This window comes from Anopheles darlingi, chromosome 2 (assembly GCF_943734745.1).
Source record: "Anopheles darlingi chromosome 2, idAnoDarlMG_H_01, whole genome shotgun sequence".
In the NCBI taxonomy this organism is placed as follows: domain Eukaryota; kingdom Metazoa; phylum Arthropoda; class Insecta; order Diptera; family Culicidae; genus Anopheles; species Anopheles darlingi.
This window is the reverse complement of record NC_064874.1, coordinates 47,359,637-47,381,902: the sequence shown is the minus strand read 5'-3', so window position 1 is coordinate 47,381,902 and position 22,266 is coordinate 47,359,637. Positions and strand designations below refer to the sequence as shown.

The 22,266-nt window shown below is 47.6% G+C and overlaps 2 protein-coding genes across 4 annotated transcripts in view; both read right to left on the bottom strand.

Annotated features, from left to right (window-relative positions):
• The window catches only part of LOC125950258 (protein Skeletor, isoforms B/C), a 31,058-nt gene extending 12,096 nt beyond the window's left edge, over positions 1-18,962 (bottom strand). Inside the window, exons 1-3 of the mRNA XM_049678075.1 lie at positions 18,608-18,962; positions 8,468-8,544; positions 8,208-8,359 (exon numbers count right to left, since the gene is read on the bottom strand). Coding sequence (XP_049534032.1) covers positions 8,208-8,359; positions 8,468-8,544; positions 18,608-18,962 — 584 coding nt within the window. The remainder of the gene's footprint in view (positions 1-8,207; positions 8,360-8,467; positions 8,545-18,607) is intronic.
• The window catches only part of LOC125948283 (transcription initiation factor TFIID subunit 1-like), a 294,308-nt gene that overhangs the window by 228,859 nt on the left and 43,183 nt on the right, over positions 1-22,266 (bottom strand). The gene's annotated exons all lie outside the window — the stretch shown is intronic.

The following is a 22,266-nucleotide window of genomic DNA, read 5'->3' as shown; positions in this document are numbered from 1 at the left end:
GCTGGCTGAATCGTCGCACTTCGTTTGCAATATGTCCTACGTTGTGCAAATTGCTAGCATTTTTCTGGCCATCTCGAATTGTGTTGCAATAAATTTGTCAAACATTTCATCAGACTCGTGAACGAATCGTCGATTCGGCAAAACTTAGGTTAAGTTTACTCTGATTTTGGGGTTTGTACGTATATTTTTTTTCGAGAGCAGTCGTGAATCGTTAAGCAAAACACCATGGATACGGGAAAGGAACCCACCAATATCGCCGTCTCATCGGAAGTCTCACTCATGCCCACGGCAAAATTTTCAAGGCGCTCATTCAGATGCTCTGTTTCATCTGCCCTCCTTTTCACTCTCATTGGTAACATAGGAAAGTCACTCACAAAATGCCAGCTGGGAGAAACTCTTTTTGAGCCGTCGTCTGATGTGCATCGATAGAAGCCGGCTATCACAAAACGCAGGAGATTTGAGCTAGGGTGCTCGTGCGCCAGCTCGAGGGAACTTATCCATTCTAGAATCTTAAGGCTTTTTCATTGGAATCCGGACCCTTTGTTAGGATATTCTGCTCTACATGTGTGTATGAGAGAGATAACAAGAAGTTCTAAGTATTGCGTGTAACATAACCGGTAAAGGTTTGTTAAACCTGTGTTGTAAGTATGGCAGAGAGCGTATCAGGTCTTTAAACTTTTTTTGCAGGACAACAACGAGCTTGACTGTGGCCGATAGCAATAATTTCTATATTTCGATTAAATCATTTCGCATGACTAGTTGTAAATTCGTAATCTTTGAAGCTGTTAGTTCCATTACATTCACAAAACTGATAACCAAACACATCAGAAGATCAAGCAAACAACATTCCATTCCTCATCAGTATTCCTAGTTGCTCTTTGTCCAGTAACATATCGTTCAATAAGACCCGGGACTAGAGCAGATATGGCGCTAATAATGTGATTTTCATACCATGGATCAGAAGTACCAACCTTCAGATAACATGTGTCAATATTTGATATAATTCGAACTAGAACCTTAAAAGTTATAGTGGTTAAAGTAACGCTACTTTTGCAAGTGTGAAAAAATGATTTTCGTGTGTTAATAAAGCATTGTTCTCTTATAAGCAAAAACACTATTCCAGCTCAGCAATGGTTTGAAAAACGTTTCCCGGACTCTTCTCCATCAAAAACAACCATTTTTTGGGGGTGGTATGGTTAGATTCAAACGCGGTCGATGATGACTTTCGAAAACTCCAAAAAGTATTGAAAATCGTGATGGGTGACCGCAAAATGAAAGTCCGCGAGAAAGCTAAGAGAATGAACTTATCAACTGGTAGTTCATTTACTATTTTTGACCGAAAATTGGTTTGATAATGAGTTTTTCCCAATGGGTGCAACATTTGCTCAAAATGGACGAAAATCGTTAGTTTTAGTTAGAAAATTACTAACGAATTTTACCGGTAAAATGTTATCTTCATAGTTAGCCCCGGGACTTATTGAACCATGTAATAATTCACCAACTCAACTAAATAATGCTGTACTTATAACGTCCACATTTATGGAGTTTTTAAAAAGACAAAAGCACAGAAGAAGCAAACACGATCGATCCCCGATACACCTGACATGCTTGATGCCGGTTTTGAATGATGACTCAACGCCGAAGAACAGAATGTCATCCGTGCATTAGCCTGGATGCTACAGCTCCAGAAACATTACCACCGGAATACGCACTGAAATGGATCGATGCTATCTTCACCTTTCTAAAAGCCCTCCCCCTCTCCTCACTCCCGGCGACGAAATAAAAAGAACAATTCAGCACGACCGCACGGCCATCGTCGCCGTAGGTCGATTTACCAGGAGTACAATTATTAATGATGTGTCGAACTATGCTGGTGAACATGGGAATGCCCTCTATCAATCGCCCTCACCCATTGCACGGCGACATATTCATTTCCTGCGCGTGAGTGAGCGTTCTGGCAGTGGCGAAAAGGGAACGAACGGCTTCTGGTGTCACGTCCACTCCATCTCCACTTCCGGTTCGGCACGCACCTTACACTTCGTACGGATCTCTCCGGGCGCCTTCCTCTCCCGTGGCTCGGACCCTCCGAAAAATGCACGATACGCGCAGATCGTAAGCGTGCTAAATTTGGGACGCACCAACGCGCTCTTCACCATCACCAACACCATCACCAGGAGCTAGCACTTCCGGGTAGGTAAGTCGGTGCGACCGTTCCGGACGTGCTCGGTGGCCGGTTGGCAGGGACTTGTCTCGGCGACCGGCGTAACGTAGCAGCAATAATAATTTAAAATGAATTTTCATTATGAAACCCGCCACGTGGCCTCGACAATGAAGTGCATTAGACGTTTCAATATCCAGCTAACGAGAGCAGGGAGAGTCCTTGCGTCGCCCGGGAGCCAGGGCCAACGTGCGTGCGTTGGCGTTCTGCCACCGCATTAGGATACCGTCGAGCTGCTGCTGCTGCTTCTGCTGATGCTATGGAGCACTTGAGTGTCATTTTGCACAGCATTCGGTGTGGAGTAGTGACAAAGAGTAGTGTACAGACGGGAAGGCCCCATGCTCTGTGTTTGACGGGCCTACGGATTTTGCTGGTGGAACGTTTTGCTGCTGCTCTCTGTGTCGCATGAGAGCAGCCTGTTTTGAGTAGCTTGAGTTTTCCGTTAAAATCGCTCATTTCATGCAGCTTTTGGGGCGAAGCGTGTCCCTCATTTTATGAGGGGAAGAGGGTGAAGAGAGGAGACAACGGGAACACAATTTTCACGATGCTTCAGATGAACACGAACAATGGTCGCAATGGAAACGTGTTTTCCCGTCAATGAATATTTATCGGACGAAGCCTTGTGCTGATAAAACTGCAGGAGGGTGCGAGTTTCGTGGGACAACGGAGGAATGAATGAGTCGACGGTCCCTTATCCGTAAATTGGAACGTTTTCCATCGATTTGACTATCACGTTTACGCTACAGAGAGCACAGTTCTAGTTTTTTTTTTTGAGGAGAAGGTAGCGATTAATATTTCTAGATTGCTCTTCGCATTGAGCCGAATTTATTGCTGGAAATCGGACACTGGCCTTAAATATAATCAACTTTAAGGGAGGTTAAATAATTTATTAGAATAAGCATTATAATTTTCTACGAAATTGTCTATGCTCATTCGAAATTATAACACAAAATAAACCTTTCATTTGTACAGTTTATAGAAACCATTACTAGCTATGGACAGAATAGAAAAAGGGTTTAATAGATAATCAGACGTAAACAGTAGACTGCAAGTCAGACAAGAGACGTACACGTATGAGCCGTCAAAATGATCATTCGTTTGTTGGTCGAAACGTGACTAGTTCCAAGTTTCCAGCAATAAAGTACGGTTAAGGTTAAACTGTTACATCATTACTGTGTTTAATAATAGAACTAGGCTAACGATCATCGTTAAGCACCTGTACGGAAAGGGATGGTGATCTCAACGGCCAGAGGCCTGGATTTAACATTCACTTATCTCGCTTGTGCTGTTACTAGACAGCTTAGGCTTCATCTAAGGCCAGAGATTAAAGGTTGGATACTTTCCTGTTAGCCTTTGCTTTACGACATTATCGGTAATCGATGCACAAATAGAACCACAAACACTAGCAGTAAATAGTTTCATTTTAAAATGAATTGCCTTAAATAAAATTCGAATCATTTCGATGCCTACTATCGATTCATAGATCGCTTTATAACTGTAATTCCTTCAATTGCTCTCGTCACGACAACAGCATATCAACCCATGGTAGATGTTGGCATCTTGGCTAGCAACAGTAGCTCGAACGTGGCAGCAAACAGAAGTGCTCTTACCGTAGCTAGCAAAATGGTCTAACAAAATTGCACCAAGAGTAAAGTACAAAATCAAAAGGTAGTGGAAGGTACACATTCGAAACAATTTACCCGTAAAATCATCCTTGTTCTTCCGAATGGACGGATAGTGAGCAGTAAGCTCAAACAAAGATGCAGTATCGATATCGACTTAACGTTTTTAAAATTGTAGCACTGTCGTGAGCAAATAAAAGAATCTTCTTCAAGAAGGCCAAAACCTTAATTGGTCGGCTTGGTACCACCTAAGTAAGAACGTTATTACTAATGACTTGTATTTTAAGTAAGTGAATTGTGTTTGAAATCTTTGTCGAAAGCATAGGTGCAGAAGAGAATCAGAAGACAAATCAAAACAACTATCAGATGGATACAATGAAACAGTGTAGGTTACGAATGTCTCGTCAAATGGAGTTTCTTAATCAGTTATCACGTTTCAAGAATACTTAAATTCGTATAAAAACCATTCTTTAGTCTTGCTTACAAAAGTATATGTTCGATGATTGATGGACAACATTGGATTTATGTTTCGATTATGGATTAAAATGGTCGATTTCCGCGCAGGTGCATTGCTCTCCGTTTTCGCCTTTCCTTAACTCCTCATACACACCATGTTTCAGTTAAGGCCTTGCTTACTTGTTCGAGAGCTGTTATCAGTTTTTCGAGTGCTTCGTTATCGAAATCACTCTCGCAGGCCGATGGCCGTTTTGATAGGGCGACAATGGCAATGGCAGGATAACGCACAATCGAGCAAATCCCCTGCTCTCGGTTGTAGAGCATGCATATCTCTCCCGGGAGCTCAAATAACCCAAAAAACCGTCCTTTCTACCTCTGCGGATGCAATATTATGGTGGATTTGTTTTATTTTTTCCCCCGGAATCGAAGGATACTCGTCCATCCCGGATTCTCGGGAATCCTCCGTTAAGCTAAGCTCAATTTTCAGGTCCCCTTAAAAAAGGGGGCCGTACCAGCGGAAAACCCGTGTGTCCGATCGTTCGAACAAATCCTTTTACGCGTAATCACTTATCTGAATACGCCGCTATTGTGAGGATGAGCAATGAATCACTTTTTCGTGCCGGTTTGCTGGCAAACGCAGCGGGAAACTAGAGCCCCGGCTACCGGGGGTGTGCATGTGGATTCACTTGAACGGTCGGTCGGACGGAGGCTGAAAACTCCGTTTCATCTTACCCTGGTACGAGTGTTCGGTGTCGATTGTCCACCCAAGGGGCTGGTAGTAAAATCAAATAGAAAATATTGCCCAACAATCAATCGGTGTTGTGTTTGTGTGTCGTAGGATGAGGAGGGAAAAAGGAAGATAAACACCCGACAACACCCACCCTCGGGGTGGGGGAGAGTAGATATTGGTCTAGAGCTCTAGCCCTTCTCCCCTGCGATAAAGTGGACTACGTCAAAGGATTCGAAATCACAGCAAGTCGTACCTCAGGAATCGTTGCCTTCGACTCGAATCGCACAGCCACACAGCCAGGCGGAGTTTTGCTGGCGAAAGGCTTTCAATGAATCGATGATCGAAAACCATAAAAGCCACGAGCCCCAGTGGCTGTGGGTTCCGGGTTTGCGGTGTGTGCGTGTACGCTTTTCCATGTAACTTTCTCGTGCAACTCTGATCTGATTCAAGCAACACCAGAGTGAAGAGCGGGATGGGTGTTGCTTTGTCGCTTGTTCCGCTCCTCGCTTCGGGTTCGAGTTCCTTGAGGAACCGTCATAAATATTCGTCTTGCGTTCCGGATGGATCGATGGTGCTGCTCAAGAGCGTGCCGGAGTGTTTTTGAGATACTTATCGATACGTGCACATAATGATTGATTTAAGATAGCATCTACGCCGCTGTGTAGAAGGACAGCAAAGCAAGTTTAAAGAAGCTGTCATCGATACAATCTAAGGGACAGTATCATCGCGTGAAAATAGAAAATATGCTAATCTGTCAACGCTGTGTTATTGAACTTCGAATCCAGCGATTGCCTGAATGTAATGACAAACAAGGATCCGATCCTCACCCCGGTTTGGCCAGTAAATTCGCTTAATCCATTGCTCATCCAGCATATCTTAAAAGAGCCTTAAAGGGAGCCTGAACTGCTCGTAAAAGTTACATTGCAATTAACTAATTGGTTCAGAAGGCGAAACGGTAGCTACCGGTTCTGTCTAATCCTTTCGAACCCTTCCAAAATGCAACCCTTTTTTCCGTCCTACAAGGACCTCTAGGCCATGCAAATGAGTCTAGAGGTCGGTAAAGCAGAATTGACACAACCAATGATTGATAGCCATGCCGTTGCCTCGGAACGCTGCGGTTGCTACGATGTTTCAAAAGTTTCCAACGACAAACCGTCGCTTACTTTGCTAACATCCCACTCTGCTGCTCTGGTCCTGTCCTGGCGCTACCGTGCAGTGCATCTACTCCCTGTGCCCGAGATGGCCTCCCCGAGAAAAGAAAACTCATCTGCAACCGGCACCTGATTGAACCTGGAAAATGACGAAGCCGTCCCCCCTTCCCCTAACCGTGCTCGGCCCGTCCTGTTCAATCATAATCCATTTCAATTAAACGCTCAAACGCTCCGGCCGGGCACGCTCTCACCTAGTGGCAGTGCTTCCGTGCATCCCCTCGCAAGCATCCCTGTGCAACACTTGAGCAGGTAATGGCGGGGGACGAGACCACAAGGACTGATGGGCGGTGGCGTTCGGTAATGGTAATGGGCCTCACTAAAGTGCCAGTTCGAATGAGTCTCGACAAAACGGACGACGGACCGGGGCGGTGGTTGGTTTGGTTCTAGAAGGTTTCGGTACTCCTCCTCTTCCTGCTTACATTACATTGCTGGTTCTTGCGAGGCATTCCCGTGAATTGCGGCTTTTCTTCACATTTTCTATCATCACTCGTCCGTGTTCGCTCTCTCTCTCTCTCTCTGTCCTTCGTGTTGATGGTCCTAAGCCATTCTGGCCCCTTTTCACATCATCAACCACGCTCAATCGCCTACGAAAGGCAAGGGGAGGGAAATCGGTGGCCCGCGGTAGCAATCAGCGGAAGCGCATAATAATTGTCAACGACATGGACATCTTCGGAGAACCCGGGTTGTGAAGACAAAGCGACAGCGCACCGTGCCTGTGGCGCGTAATTATTCGTGACGTTGTCGGACGAATATTAAAGGGGAAATATAAGCGCGAACGCTTGGCGAGCGAAGGGTGTTTGTGTGTGTGTGTGACACGAGGGAAGCCACAAACCGGGAGCACATTTTGCGTTTTTGCACGCAAAACGCGCAAGCGGAAGCAAAATGCATAACCGCACAACGGTATGTCGCACGTCGCTACTCAGCACCACTCGAGGAGACAGGCCGAGGATAGGGCGAACACCGTGGAATATCCGTCCGTGTATCGGTCGCTGGGGGGCGTGTGTTGGCACCGTTGGTGGCATAATTTAATTAACTTATAAAACGTACCGACCATTTTGTGAGAATATTTAATTTCTCGGTTTCACCACGCACGAACCTCCTCACAGCAACAGCACTAACAGCATCCAACACCAAGAGAAGCTAATCTGGAGCCGGTGACGGGGCCAGCCGGTAGTAGTTCCCTGCTGCGCGTTTGCCCTTCCAACGAATGGAAGAAAACGTGACGAAATGTGGGAAAATGCTTTGGTGGTAGTGGTAGTGGTAGTGGTGGTGGTAACATTAGGCACTTAATCTCTGGTAAATGATTCAAATTCTTGGCACGCCGAAGCCAGCCAGCGAACGATGCGAGCGTCGCCAAGAATGTACACCCTCCAGGTCCAGGAGCAACAGCATCGCAGACGCAGGGGATTCGGATGGTCGCGCGAACGACCGAACACCCCTCCGAGACTTAAATAAAAGTAGATTAGATAGCAGACTACTATGCAGGACTATTATCGTTTGGCTTCCTGCTCACCGGCTGATTGTGATGAAAGGGACGAACGAGTTCATTTAGCTGATCAGCACGCCTGGCCAGCCCTCTCTGGCCTTTCGGCCCGGGATAACCGACAGGGCAAAAGGGGACGTGGAGGGAGGAAGGGGTGTGAAAATAAAAATTTATGTGAATTTTATGCACTCCCTCCGGTGCCGGTCGTGGTTCGGTTCGGTGGACCGGAGATGAGTTCGATGATGATGATGATCATGATATTTACTACCGGGCTGTAGGTGACTGATGCTGACAGTCCATGGTCCCAAGGTACACCGGAAGTTGAAATTCGGTGACTGTTTCCATGAATAATGAACACCCTGAACATGTCGCAATCAATCCTGTTGTAGAAGCCAGACCGTTGAAGTTGCTCCAATGTGCCGTTAGTATCATGATACAGAAATCCACAGAACACGTCAAGTTCAAGTGGAATCCAACGAATCCTTACCTCCCACTGTACTCCTCCGGGTACGGGATGATGTAACCTTCCGGGCTGGGGCGGGGCGAGTTGCCGACCCAGAAGAACGCATCCGGTGCGTTACCATCGTAGGCGAATCCTTTGACAAACAGTGTCGATTCATCGACGGCGTACACTTGACCCTGTGAAAGTGTAACAATGAAGTAGAAGAGAAAACAGAAACCGAGACATTAGGAAAAATGGTATTCTTATCCTTCACCTTCTGTCCTCAAATGACGCCCACACGTTACCTTGATGCCGTGGCCAAAGTTGGTGAGTTTTCCGATCTCGCGACCATAGTACGGTTCCTTCGGTGCACGGCCGCTTACTGGAATAAAAAAACGGAGAAATGAAAACAAAACGCATTAAAAGAAAATCGATCATAAAGTGTTTCGACGATATGCATTATAACAACATCATGATAGTGCCGGTTTCCTGAAATTTTGTACGCCCTACTTTTTTGTGTCACTTAATTGTTGTGCCCCTTTTAAGCCATTGTCATCAACGGTGCAACGGTCTGAATATCGTGGGCGCTTGATGACTTACTCCAACGTTCCGCTGGCAACCTCTAAACGGTCGGCTTGTAGAGCCGGTTGTAAAACATCGGCCGCCATCGAAGGATGCCAAGCTGAACAGGGAATTCCCTTTCGATACGATCGCAGTAACCCCCTCTGGCAAGCGTGTTTACCTAGACGTGGGTTTAAGCGTTTTTCTGGGGCATACTACACACCGGCCGGCCGGTCGAGCTGCTGCTGCTGTTGCTGCTACTGTTGCTGTTGCTGCATGCAAAGTGCCGTCGGCTGGATCGTGGTGGATCGGCGAGACTGTTGTGTCAACACGCCAAGGGGAAATCCTCGCCTCACCTAGGGTGGCCATCCGATGGGTGAGGGTTGAAATTGGAGCGTTTTTCTCCAGAGACAACAACCGGTCGGGTAAGCAAACAGAGAAACCAAAGGCGGGGCGCGTTGCTAGGATGCGCCAGGACCGGTGGCAGAGGCTGACTGACACCGTTCCTCGCCGGTTTTGGAGGGAGGAAGAAGGACTACTGCGTCCTTGTGCCCGCAGCGGTGCCCTCCTGCTTTCACTAGTGCGAGTTAAATTCGGGAATCGAGATTGCATCTCTTGATCTCCGCATCTCCGCACCCTCCCTCGTTGATGGCGGCTTAGCGAAGTAATATTAAAGCTAAGCAAACAAAGCGAATCACTCGGAGCACCCTCCGGGGTGCGTGTGTGTGTGTGTGTGTGTGCAATAGGAAGGGTAGCTATAGGTGAAGAAGCCCTTCTTCACCGGGCGGGCGGGCTGTTTTGAGGGCTTAGCGCGGGTGTAGCGCAAAAAAATCAATTACCTTAAATCCTTACGATTTTCCACAGAATCGTTGTCCTGTCGCTTGTTGTTGTTGTAACGCTTGTCTGTCGCCGGAAGCGTTAAACCGTAGAGCAGAAACATGCAAAAGTGTTGTTCACAAACGCACGGGCATCATCAGCACCTGTCAGAGCCTACCGAGATGCAGGAGCGATAGATGAATGATAGACACTCGTCAAATCGCGAAGCCAACCAACAACCCATTCGATTCCCGCACACGACGGAGGAAATGGAAACCTGTCAGTGCGGAACCCGGCGAAACGGCCGTCCTGCGATTGCATAATTAATGCTGACAAGGACAACGGATACGGTGGGACATTTATTTATCCTCCCTCACTTCCTCGCGCCGTTCTGCAACCCCTTTTCTGCAAAAGAAACCAGGAGTCAGCAAACCGACACCGGCAGCAGGATGCGGCGCTAGGCGCGCAAGCGTTACTCCATTACGGTGGCGGCGGTAACGGGGAACAAAAGACTTTTAGCGATATTAAACTGACTGGTTGAATGGTTTTGCTCTTCCTTTCCATTTTCACCTTCTCCCTTTTCCGTAATACGTTCTGTATGTGTGTCCTTTGGTTCTCTTTTGATTGTTCAAAGAAAATCGATGCCTTTCAGTTTACATCCTCGTCGTTGGTCGGTCTGCGTTCTTGAATCGGCACGGAACGGATTCAACCGGGACAGTATGGTAGGCTCCATTATGGACACCGTAACCGTAATCCAAATGTGCCAATAATGTGAGGGAACAATTGTTTTTTATTGTGGCATTTGTACAATGCGCAATTCATTTGATTAACAAGCTATATGTGTGGTGGTTGCTGCAAGGACCAACTAATACGACAACATTATCTCTTTTTGGTGGGTTGAATCCATGTCCTTGAGTAAAATTGTGCTTGATTTGAAATAAATTTTAAAAAAAGTGAAAATATCAAATTAATTACGATACAAAATAGAAACCAAATTTTGATAACTGTCATTTTATCGGATAGTAAACTTCCTCATTACGTTTACTATTATTCCCTAAAATTAATGGCTACTGCCGAAAATCGCTTAAAGATCTTAAAGATCTTGCGAAGGTGCTCATGGTAACGCCTGCTAGCGTTGCTGGCGGCCATTGGATGCCATAGAATTCTTATTCATTCGCCAGCAAGAGTGTTATTGCTTCTCCACTCAACAGCTCCGATTGGATAGCTCAGCTGCTCTCGACTGATCGACTAACGTATGCTGCTGCTTCGAGCAGGAACCGGGGACGAGGGATTAGTGTGGTCTGTATACGACTATTATGCAGCCGGGAGTGTATTATGCACAGGTCCTTGGTTCTCATGTGTGTGCACGTGTGTGCCAATAGACGGTTGCTGCACCGCTCGTCCTTGCCGACACCATCATCCCATGCTAATGAACCTTCGGTTTGAAGAATGGCCAACATCACCGCCACTAACACCATCCATGCCGCCCTTGGAATTGAAAAAGACGAGCTCACAAGACACCCAACCGACGACGACGACGACGACGACGACCAAGCCTAAATCCTATTATGTTTCCCCCACCCTGGCGGTAAATTAGATCAGCATCATGCGGCATTCTAATCTCGCTAAACGGCCAGAACGTGGCACTGTGCCACGCCACAAAAGGCGAGAAAACTGATTAATGTGAATGATGTGACAGATGTGCTTGCTTGCTTGAAGAGTGGCCACCAACAGTTGCTCCAAGAGATCCAAGAATCTTCTTCAAGCCAAGGCCGAGCCGAGAATTTTGCTGGGTTTGACGCTAGTAGCGCGTTTAAAGCCGAATTCGATTGGTGTCGTGGCAATCTAGATTTGTGGGTCACAGGTTGGCAATCCTGCAATCGAAGCAAACCCGCTCCGGTATCCCACGGCAACCACGAGCACCTCTTGCAGGTGACAGTTATTGAATGATTTCAAATATTTGCTCAACAATCGATACGAACCCTATTGCCAGCCAGCACCCGGGCTAGCCTATTCCGCTAGGGACGCTAGGCTTTGTAATGTCGAGGTCGAAAGTATGGTATTCGATATCGAAGGTCGATATCGTGGCACGGGACGGGTACTCATCGAGTGCCGCAATACTTATCCTAGACGCAGACCGAACGCACGGTATTAATGGAAAATCGGATAAATCAATAAACTTGACTTCCTGCCTACTTCGGGGCGCCGGGGATCATGGAGCATCAAGGAAACACGCGGAAAATGGTGGGCAGGCAATCGATGGATGTACTTGAGATGTCTGATAAACGTCAGCCGGCCAATGTTGTCGCCTGGAACCAGATCCTGGTGCTCTGAGTCTGGGATCGAGTGTGTTTCATATTCGATTGTTGTGCATTGTAGCGCTTTAGCTAAAGGGCCTATTGTGACACGATATTAAAGCGACGAGCTGGGGTGGTTTAAGCGTAAAATATCCTCGTATTTACACACGCAGCACAATAAACAATCGTCGAAACGAAAGAGAGAAAACGAGACATTTGGAGCGACATTGGCTTCCATTTGTGGAGTAACCTTGCACCAGAGAATTCACCAAAAGCCACGAATGTTAACATCAAAACATTTGATTTTTTCCAAGACAACACCTCAATCCCGTTTTGAAAGGGGGGACGTGTTTTGCGTTCTTTCCGAATTCAAGACCATTCCCTCAGACTGCAGCCTCTCTCGGCTCATCGTACCATACCTGTCGTCACGAGGGTCCTCTACCTTTGCTGTGTATTTCAACTCCATGTTTCTCCACACCCTCCTTCATTGGACACAAACGGTGGAAAAGCACCGGATCATTATTTTGTCGTCTCCCGGTCCCGGGAAACGGAACGGAACCCTACTTGCCGCTTTCCGCGTTCCCGCTACGCAGAGAAGGGTAGAATGACAGAAAACTTCTTTCCTAAGGAACTCAAACCAAAACGGTACAACGAACAGGGGGCCCTTTAAGGGTGTATGAAAGGGATTCCGGGGACTGATTTTGCATCGAGAAACACAGTGGGGCACGTGGCACCGGAAAGGAAGAGGGAAGGACAACAAGAGAGGCAAGAGGGGACCCTCTTCCAATCAGGCAAATGGTAAAAATATGATGTGCGACCACCGCCACACCAAACTAATAATGTTTAATGAACTTCTTTCCGCCCTATATACGGAGTAATGGATAGATTATTATCGATATAATCTCTGGCATTTGTGGGCGTCGGAGGGAGTGGGTGCGTGGGGATGACAGACGAGAGTGAAAGAGAGAGAGAGAGAGAGCGAGAGACAGAGAGAATACGTTGGTTCGTTTGGTTGATTCTGGGATGAAAGAACTGCAGGGATGGACGACCTCTCCCCCCCCCCCCCCCCCCCTCTTGGTCGGACCGGGATTGGTTTTTCCTCGAATTGAATCGATACAATCTTGTCCTCACATCCGTCCGTTTTGGATGCTTTCGGAACCGGTTACCACCCTTCGTCCCTCTTCGAGGGCTCCTGTCGAACCGAATGCCCGGAACGAAACCAAGTCCCGTCCGTCCCGTCGGCCGCAGGGCTTGCGCTGTTGCGCTCTGCTTCGGTGATATCGTGCGAAATTGAGTTTTTCGCCGTACTTTTCAAGCGCCGCTTTCCATTTCAAACGCTCTTTTCGCAGGTCTCGGTCTGATGCTCGTTCAAGCTGAAAAGCGTATTAGAGGATACTTTTCGCGTGGTCATAAAATTATGCACTCCCCACAGGGACGTACAGCCGCCGCGGACCCCCTCCGTTGCTATCGCTTGCGCTTTTCTGTCCATCGGAAACATTAATTTGTTTTGTGGCACTTCAGACAAGTCTGATTCACAGGGCCAAAGTCAGGAGAGTCAGAAGCATTTGATAAGGAACTCGGACTAACTATGAAACATGGTTCGCTTGCGCAGGTTCCATGGTCGCCATGGAAACGCATGAGATACAGAGCACTGCACGGTAGATAGTGCAACGAGTTTCCTCTTCAGATTGCTCCATCATCTTATAATCGGTTATAATTTAATTTGTCTAAAAGACGAGTCCTGCTGCAGTGCCGATGTGCGGAGTGTTGAAGTGAAACTTCTCTTGCCACCTTTCTGTTTGTTTCCGTTGAGTGCGCGCGGTAAGAGGGTATGGATCGGTAAATGAGACTGAGGCGCCCAGCAGAGCATCATGTTTCCGTTTACCATGCGCCGGGTATTTTTGCATTTTAATGAGCCGACTGAGGAGCCCTCACTGTCAGCAGCCCTTAGCCGCCCTGTTTTCCGGCCACAAGAACAGAAGGCTTTTTGTTGCTTCAACTTTACTTCCAACAAGCAACGAAACCCAAACGGACACTGTGTTTGCTGCTTCTTTCGTTCATCATAAACTTTTGGTGGCTGTTGCAGAATAATCGAAGAAGGCACCGCCACAGATGGAGCAGTCTGGGTATTGTAACATTGATGAGAAATCAGCGAAGATGACCTTTTGTACATTCCGTTCTTCCTTTTTTATGTGCCCATAGAGTTTCCAGTGCCACTATTCGCCATGGTCATGATTCTGTCTTCAAGCTGACCCAATTGCTATTAATCTGAGATTCGCCAATTGATGACTGGGACCTCTGAACTGGGGCCATTACCAGTTCGAAATGAAATATTGTCTCGTTCTATCCAATTCCGTTCCAAACAACTAATTTCCCTCTCTTTGTCGAATGCCATTCAAAACCAGTTTCCCGTCCTCGATAACAACAACAGACGGTTCAATTTGTATCGCTAGTTATGGAGTAGGAAAACCCGGGGAAGGTATAGCCAGGACCGACGTACTCCCTCTCTTCTCGTGATTTCACGGAGGGGACGCCGCACCAGCAGTAGCACCATCTTATGATTTATGACTTAATTTTCGATCAACACGTGACTAGCGCGACTTCCTCTTTGTCACCGTGGTAACCACCTCTCTAGCGACGACGTTCTCCCGGACTGCTGCTCGCATCTTACATCCCGTCTCTCTTTTTCCTTCCTTTTCCTTTTTTTATCTTGCACCACCAGTTCCGACTGGGACGGAAGTTATGTTTATCATCGATATGGTTATTATAAAAGTCTTATCTGTCGCTTCGTTCCGGTTCTGGCTCGATGCCAGGCGCCCTCCGTTGGAATCCAATGGCACAAGGACCTGGCACTTCCCCTCCTTTCATTAGCGACCAATAGCGTCTCGAAGGACCATGTTTCAGGGCGTCCATGTATGTCTGTGTGTGTGTCTGTGTGTGTATGTGGCTGGGGTGTGAAAGTGAGAACAAATTTTTACGATAACTACTCCCCTCGCTCGGTTGGTGAGGGAGGACTCAACGGAAGCTGTGGAAACGGTATGATCTGCCAATTATCTACGGTTTATGGCGTTTGGCATCAGCTGGCTACCAGACAGACCGACTGGCAGCGCCGAGAAGCGCGACGGGAGTCTAGATGTGCCAATTAGCGAAGGAGGGAAATGATTAGCAATCGAGATGTTTTCGTGGTTATTATGGTTACACGGTTAAAAATGGTGCGGTGAGTTTTGATGGACCTGTTTATCTGTACATTAGTATCATTGGAAAGTAAATACAGCAATTTTAATGCAGATGCAAATCAAATAAGCAAACGAAAAAAAAACTTGTTTTATGTCACCGCGAGCTTTGTTGACTTTTGAGATGTAAAAATTTAAAACACATTAAACAGTTTCAGAAGTAAATAAATACTGATATTTCATCAACTAGTTCTTTGATGAAGTGTAGTTATTAAGGCAATACAATGAAACAAAATGATACGTAATTTAAAGTAATGAAAGAAGCAATAGACTAAATGATATGAATAGTTATATCAAAATAGACTTGTTTCATCAATGAATTAAATAATCTGGATGGGTCAACGTCATTTCAAATTTTGAATTTAAATTAGTAATTATTTTTATCTAACTCTTATCTTTTTTTATAATTTAAAATAATAAAATAATATCTTCCTCTTATTGTTTGTAATCTATTAAAGATTTTTAATGTATGGAAGGCTGTGCTGTGATCACGGAAATGAATATGAACTGCTCTTGAGCTATTTGTCGAGTTCTTTCTCATGCTTTACACCAGACATTCAACTATTGTTGAATTGTTTTGCAGCAAAAGTGAAAGAAATAGGGCCACTAAAATGGCCATATACCACTCACTTCGTTGCTCAAAAACGGTAAGACTACTATTCTCTATCCTGCTGTTTCCCTTCCAAAACACCTCAGCTAAATGTCAAAAGGTTCACTCCACGAGTGTGGCCGAGTGTTCCCAACGCTCCTCTACAATGGCCCTTTACTTTCAGCTTTGATCAACAGTCAAATAACCCAGCAAACAGACAGTGACCGAAATCGACTGAAAGATTCGATCCCAATGGTGACCAAGTCACCCAAAAGGGGGCAAGACGTTGAAGCAGCCATTACGCAACGCACCCAGTGTGTGCCAGTAGGCCTGCCATTAGACATCAGCTCGAGTTCGCTTTCGCCCGTAAAGCGCGTTCCCCGGTTTAGGTATCCACCACAAGATTCCAAGCCGATCGTGCTCCCTCTTCTGCTGCTGCTGCTGCTGCCACGAAGCGCGAAGAAAGAAAGTTCCCGCTTCAATCCGATCCAGTCGATCGTGACGTAAAGCATGCTCGCATTAAAGCCACTTCCAATCAGCCAGATTGTACTCCGCGGTATCTGAGGTAATTGGTCCAGACAGACCCAAACACACACAGGCACACATACGCACGCATAATGTTTTTTCATTGTATCGCGTGATCGCGTTTACTTTCACCGCTTCTCGCTACTCTGCAGCAACGAAGTCGCTAGAGGCGCTACGATATGAGCGAGATGGTTGTCATCTCCGGTGAAAGTGGTTCGCTTGGCAGTGGCAACACCAGCATAGCGGTGTATCCAGAATGCAGAAAAGACACTTCAAGTTATGCAACATGACGGTGGGCTAGGTGCAGCAATTGCATTTGCGCTGCATCTGAAGGCGCGGTTTGCATTTTTTATGCAATACCGCGAGGGAGAAAACGTTCAGAAACACGTTCAGCAGCAGCTTGTCCGAGCTGGGCGGGCCCCGCTTGTGGCGTACTCACCTTATCTGTCATTACAGTTGCTTGCATAGAGCAAAGGGTACGCTCGAAAGTTACTGAGAAGCTTGCTGTCGGTGAACTGCACCGTTCCGGGGGGAGTTGTTCAAGTAGAAACGAAACTTCCGTCCCGATCATCAAACCTCCACTCTACTCTACTCGATATTCGATTACTGGAGCCACAGTTGTGCACACACACAACCTCGAGTTTGTTCTCGGTTCATTCCAAGCGAGTCTTATGCGAATGGCAATTTGTGGTTTGTCTGTTTTACTACGCACAACGTTTTGTGGTATAAGCGTGAATGCAATTTGCAAACCAATCACGTGTTTCGTTGCAACACGGGACTGTTTTCGGAACATGGGTTCCGTCGTTATTTTTTTGTCAGCCAGGGAATGAATTATCGGCGTTTCATTCGTTCGGTGTCCCCACCAGCAGCAGCTGCGACCTTAGGGGAGCATCACAAGGTGCAAAAGTGAAAGGCATCGTGAGCGAGACATCGGCGCATCGGCGCTTTGTACACCAAACACCGTCAGTTAGCACCAGGGATGGTGGCGTGGGGCACTTAAGTGTTACATTAACAAATTGGCAAAACAATCGCGATGAATCCTTGATTTTACGTTACATCATCCTGAGACTGATGTCATTCAAATCGTGCGCCATTCCTTTTTTTGGCGTTTGTTGAAGATTCTTCAAACAAATCCTCTTCTCTGGACATTGCCAATTTGAATTCGCTAATAAACTGTGTTTTGGGTGCTCCCGGTTTAACGCACTGCTGGAACAAACTAAGAACAAACATCTGCCTGCCTGAAGCAAAAAATAAAACCTCTTCCAAAAGAAATATTGCTAATTCAGTCCTCCGGCCGTTGGCCAAGGCATATAGTCCATCATAAAGCGGTGAGTGCTAAATTCCGTTCGGATGAGCTGACATAAACATTTATGGCCAGACATAAACTCTTCACAATCTTCACAACCGACCCCGGGGATGGGGAAGGCTTTGTGTGTTAATTTAGTGTGTCCGTCGGCCATGTCCCATGTCAATCCCTTCGGTCGGACGAGCGTGCTGCTGCTGCTGCTCCACACCCCCGAGCCATTCTATGCAAAAATTGGCGAGAATTGGTTTCTCCTGATGCCCTTTTGCTTCGCTGGCTGTACTTCCAGCAGGGCGTGCGCGCGCTTAGCCCTGGCCTTGACTGTTCACTATAGGGAATGGCGCGCTATGTAGAACACACACGGTGGGGAGGGAATGTTGATGGCGCGAAGCATATCCAGTGATCGCTGTGTGTGGCGCTCGCAGGCGTCTTATTGTTTCACGTTTATCTAATTATGAGCCTTGGGTTACAGTCGCATCATAAAAAGTGGGAAAAAGAGGAAGGGGGGCGGGGGGATTCGTTTATCCTTGATAGTAGCAGCATGATTAATCGCTCATTAAATTCCTATCAAGCGGTAGCGGTGCGTAGCTCGTATGGCATAATCGGTGAGCATATCACTCTGCTGGACATCATCATCAGCGTCCCACGGCCATCAGTGGACAAGGGGAGAAGCCAGAGAGGGGAATACTATGTTGTAGCACGGACAACAATGCGACGCGCAGCCAATGTGGGGATGTGTGAGAAGTCGGTTGTCTTTCGTCGCACTAGCCGGTTACACAATTCAGCGCCTGTTCGCTAGCCGCGGAGGAGACTCGCCCTGGGAAATGCGACGTTGTTTGTCTGCCGCGGGAGATGATTATAGACTTGGAATTCAAGAAAGCGTTGTTACGCATTTGCATGCGCTTGCATTTCCTCGCAAAAGAATGGCAGTAAAAAAAAGAATGTATGTTCTTCAGTTGGCCTTCAGTCTCAAGGGAACAGATCTTACTTCCTCTATAAGTTCTTGGCGTAGGTCGCCTTGTGGCAGTGAGTGTAAGTGTAGCGTAACGAGGAAACACGTCCAAAGGATATGTTACATAAATTTAAACAACTTCGACATGAGCCTAGAACGCGTCACTTACCATCGGTAAGATGCAGCAACAGCACGGTTAGTCCTACGAAGAACGACGACGATGAACTATCCCTGGCGCGCGACGACGGCAACCACCGCCAACGGCTTCGGTTGGTTTTCGATGTTTCCGGCCCCAACACCGCCGCTATGTTTCTTGCAGTAACTGTGAGCTCCTCCGGTTGGCGGTGTTGCTGCTGATGCTGCTCCTCCTCCACCTCACAATCCCCTGCTTGCTGCTGCATACCACGATCGGTGTGCCACGATCGGTGGTGCTGTGGAATGGTGCTGAACGGTGCTGCAGTCGCCCATTCGCACGGTGGCTCATCCTTGAACCGTTCCGTTCTTGTGGTTGGCTTTAGGCCCATATTTCTCAGCACAGCTCAGCTCGTGTGCGTCGTGTCGTGTTTGTGCTGTGGTTCTGGTGCACGTTTAGTGAAACGATGATTTTCAAAATGGCGCCTCACGCGAGGAACAGGCGATGATGCTTGCAGGATAATGGCGGTTTATGCTTTGCTGCTAGTCGCACGTGACACGTGAGTTACACTAGTTGATGGTGGTGATTGGCGAACACACACACATGCATTTATACACATAAAAACACACACACTCGCGGACACTGTGGATACTCGGAATGTAGAACGGAACGGAAAAGAAACGAAAAAAAAAAACAAAATCCTCCCCCCGTCTGAGGTGACGTGATGGGAGAAGCGGCGAGAGGTCCTTTCTTGGATTGCTCTTTACACTACGTTGGCTAAGCCTTAGCAGGTCGATATTCTACGGTAGTAGCAGACGCTGGAAGTGCTAGAGGCTCTATGCTATCATCTCGTTGCCATGGCGTCCACGGTCATACTCCTGTGTTGCTGTAGATGTTAATCCGCGTTTTCTCACACGATCCGATCAGATGCTACTAAACGCACTACCACAGCATGTGACATAAGCATCGATTGGGGTACCGTACCGAACGTGGATTTGCCCTCTAGATAGTGACTTCACTACTGGCTCGGTGGGGGAGGAAACGGAAAAGAGTTAACGAAAAAGAAAAGAAAAACTAAGACAACATTTACATGGCACGGGGGGGCCCGCGTGTGGTTTCACGTTTGCACTTCTTTAATCTGGTGTTTGATTCGGTTGGAACGATGCAAAAAACTCAATCACAAACGAGTTACACAACATTTATTCGCCATCGACTGGATTCGCACTAGCAGCGGGGATTGATGATAAGCACTGGCAGGATCATTCCTGGCTGGCAGAGGGTTGCTGGTGCTGGCGCAGGTGGTGGAGGAGGAGCACTGCGGTTCCTTCGTTGCTGAGCGGGTGTTGGGGCCACACACAGACCCACAGGACGACACAGCAGGTGTCTCCCGTCGTAGTAGTAAGGGGGAGCGGGGGTCACGACAAACAATCGAACACAATCCTTTTGCTCCGATGGTGGGCGGTGTGTGTGTGCGCACGTGGGTAGCGGAAAACAAAGAAGGCCTCGCGGGAGTACAAATGAAAAATGGCCGCGAAAAATCGCGTGGCGGAATGGTGTACGCAGGGTGCGTGAAATGCCACAATGATGGCCACCAACACACTATCCTTTTCTTTTGCACTTTCGCTCTCTCTCTCTCTCGCTCTCTTTCTTTCTATACTTTTCACAAAAGCGAACCGAATGGGGATTTTGTGTGGGGGGTGAGGACCGGGGAGCTGTGGTTTGCGGTGGCCGTCGCGCGCGTCCTGTGGGAACCGGTACAGTGTACGGACGATGACAATCGTCGTGTCTGATCGCCAGGGATGCTCGTCTCGGACTGGTTGCTCTTGGCGTTGGCGCCCTGCGCGGAACCACGCAAAACGTCCGCGAAACGCACACACAACCACAGAAACGGTGCTCCCCACCACAAGCCCCCAGCTTCAGCGCCAACTACGACGACGACGACGACGACGGCGGCTAGACCAACCTTAATGTGGTTCCTCGAGTCCCCCGCTCTCCATTCCCTTCTTCTACCAGCAGACCACCCATTTTGGGGAGAAAGAAAATGTGCTGACAGGGCAGAAGCATCAGTCCCCCCGCCCCAACTTCCCCCCCGTGCTAGAGAGCGAAAGGGCCTTTCTCTTTCTTTCTCTTTCCGTGCGTTTCGCTCGCTCGCTCACTCCATTGCACCATTGCTCCGCATCTCTTTTGCTCTCTGGCTGCGCTTGCTTAGTAGGCCTGGGTGGGGCGGTATTTGGTGTGAGCAAGTATAGTAACCGTAACCGTAACCGTAGGGGAGCCGCACCAGGCTGGGATGAACGCCCACACCCATCGCCCTGGTGGGTGGCGTGGGAAGGGGGGCCATGGCGAGTGACATGCGTACTAGTGAAAGTGGGGAAAAGAGTGAAACATGCGTACGATTCTGGGGAGCATCGCAGTCGGCGAAGCTCGCTGAAGGGCCTTTTTAGGGTAACGGCAGCCATGTTCAGCGGCCAACATGCGGCCATCTCGGTTCTCGGTACGCGCCGCATCTATAGTGTGCGTGTGCGTGGCTGTGCGTGTGTTGCGATTTTTGGGAGCATTACCCGAGAAGAATCCTTTTTCTCGTCAAATGGTAACCGGATGGCACAAGTCGATTTATCGAATAGGCGATTTTATAACTAAAATCGCCACTTTTTTGGCTCTGGAATTCCGCTGAATATGTACTACTTTCGGCGCCATCGATGGGAAACAAAGTTGGCGGACGTAATTCAAAAATGGTTTTCTTTGATGCCGCCTTGGCCAGTGATGCAAAGCCCTCGTTACTGCTTTGCTCTCACATCTGGCGTTGCTCGGTGTCCATGTCTCTCGCGCACGAAGTCGTACACACCCACCACCGGTGAAACCGAAAGCACCTTTGGCAGTCGGCGGATTGGCGGATAGCGTGAAAAACATTTGCAAAGTAACAACGAAAAAAGGGAAACGACAAATTTTGGTGAGCGAAGCGAAAGTGCTACAGGAGAGGGAGGGGGAAGATGCTACCACAAACCGTTTTTCTAGAAAACCCCGAAATTCCGGAGTTACGGAGCGGCGACGGTCCCACGGTTCGCAGTCAGGGCAATAAACGGTTAATACCGGAGGAAATTCGGGAAGCGCAGGAAACGGATGTGTGTCAAGCAACGTGGCAACGCAACGCAGTCGTCGTCTTAATGCTAAATGGTTCCGAATCCATCCGCCCGGAACGGATGCTAGCGCGCTAGTGTTGATGAGCGGATCAGTCGGAGAAGTTTTGGAGTCCGTGAGTTTAATAATGCTGCCATTCAACAACTATGTGGGTTTGTGAGAGAAAATGAAGAGCACAATGATCCACACTACGCATGACGGGGAGAGATGTTCCTTTTCGGCACCGAGTTGAAGCTACTTTGTAGACCCAATACCTGTATGCTTTCAACTGTTTGCAATCCAAACAATGAAATCATCGGTTTGAAAACACATTTACCATGAAGACGGTCAGGATTGAATCGAGGTTACAGACAGTGTGCACGAATAAATTGTTCAATTTGGCGAGCCCAGACTTTTTTCTCAAAAACGGATGCGATAATACGCCCTATGAACTACGAAAATGGGTCAAGAGGAACGGAAGCAAAATTTGGGGCAAAACGCTCCTCGTGGTTACCATCGTTGAAGTCTCCGCCGCCGTTTAATTTTTGCTTTGTTATTAATCGTTTTTATGTGCACAT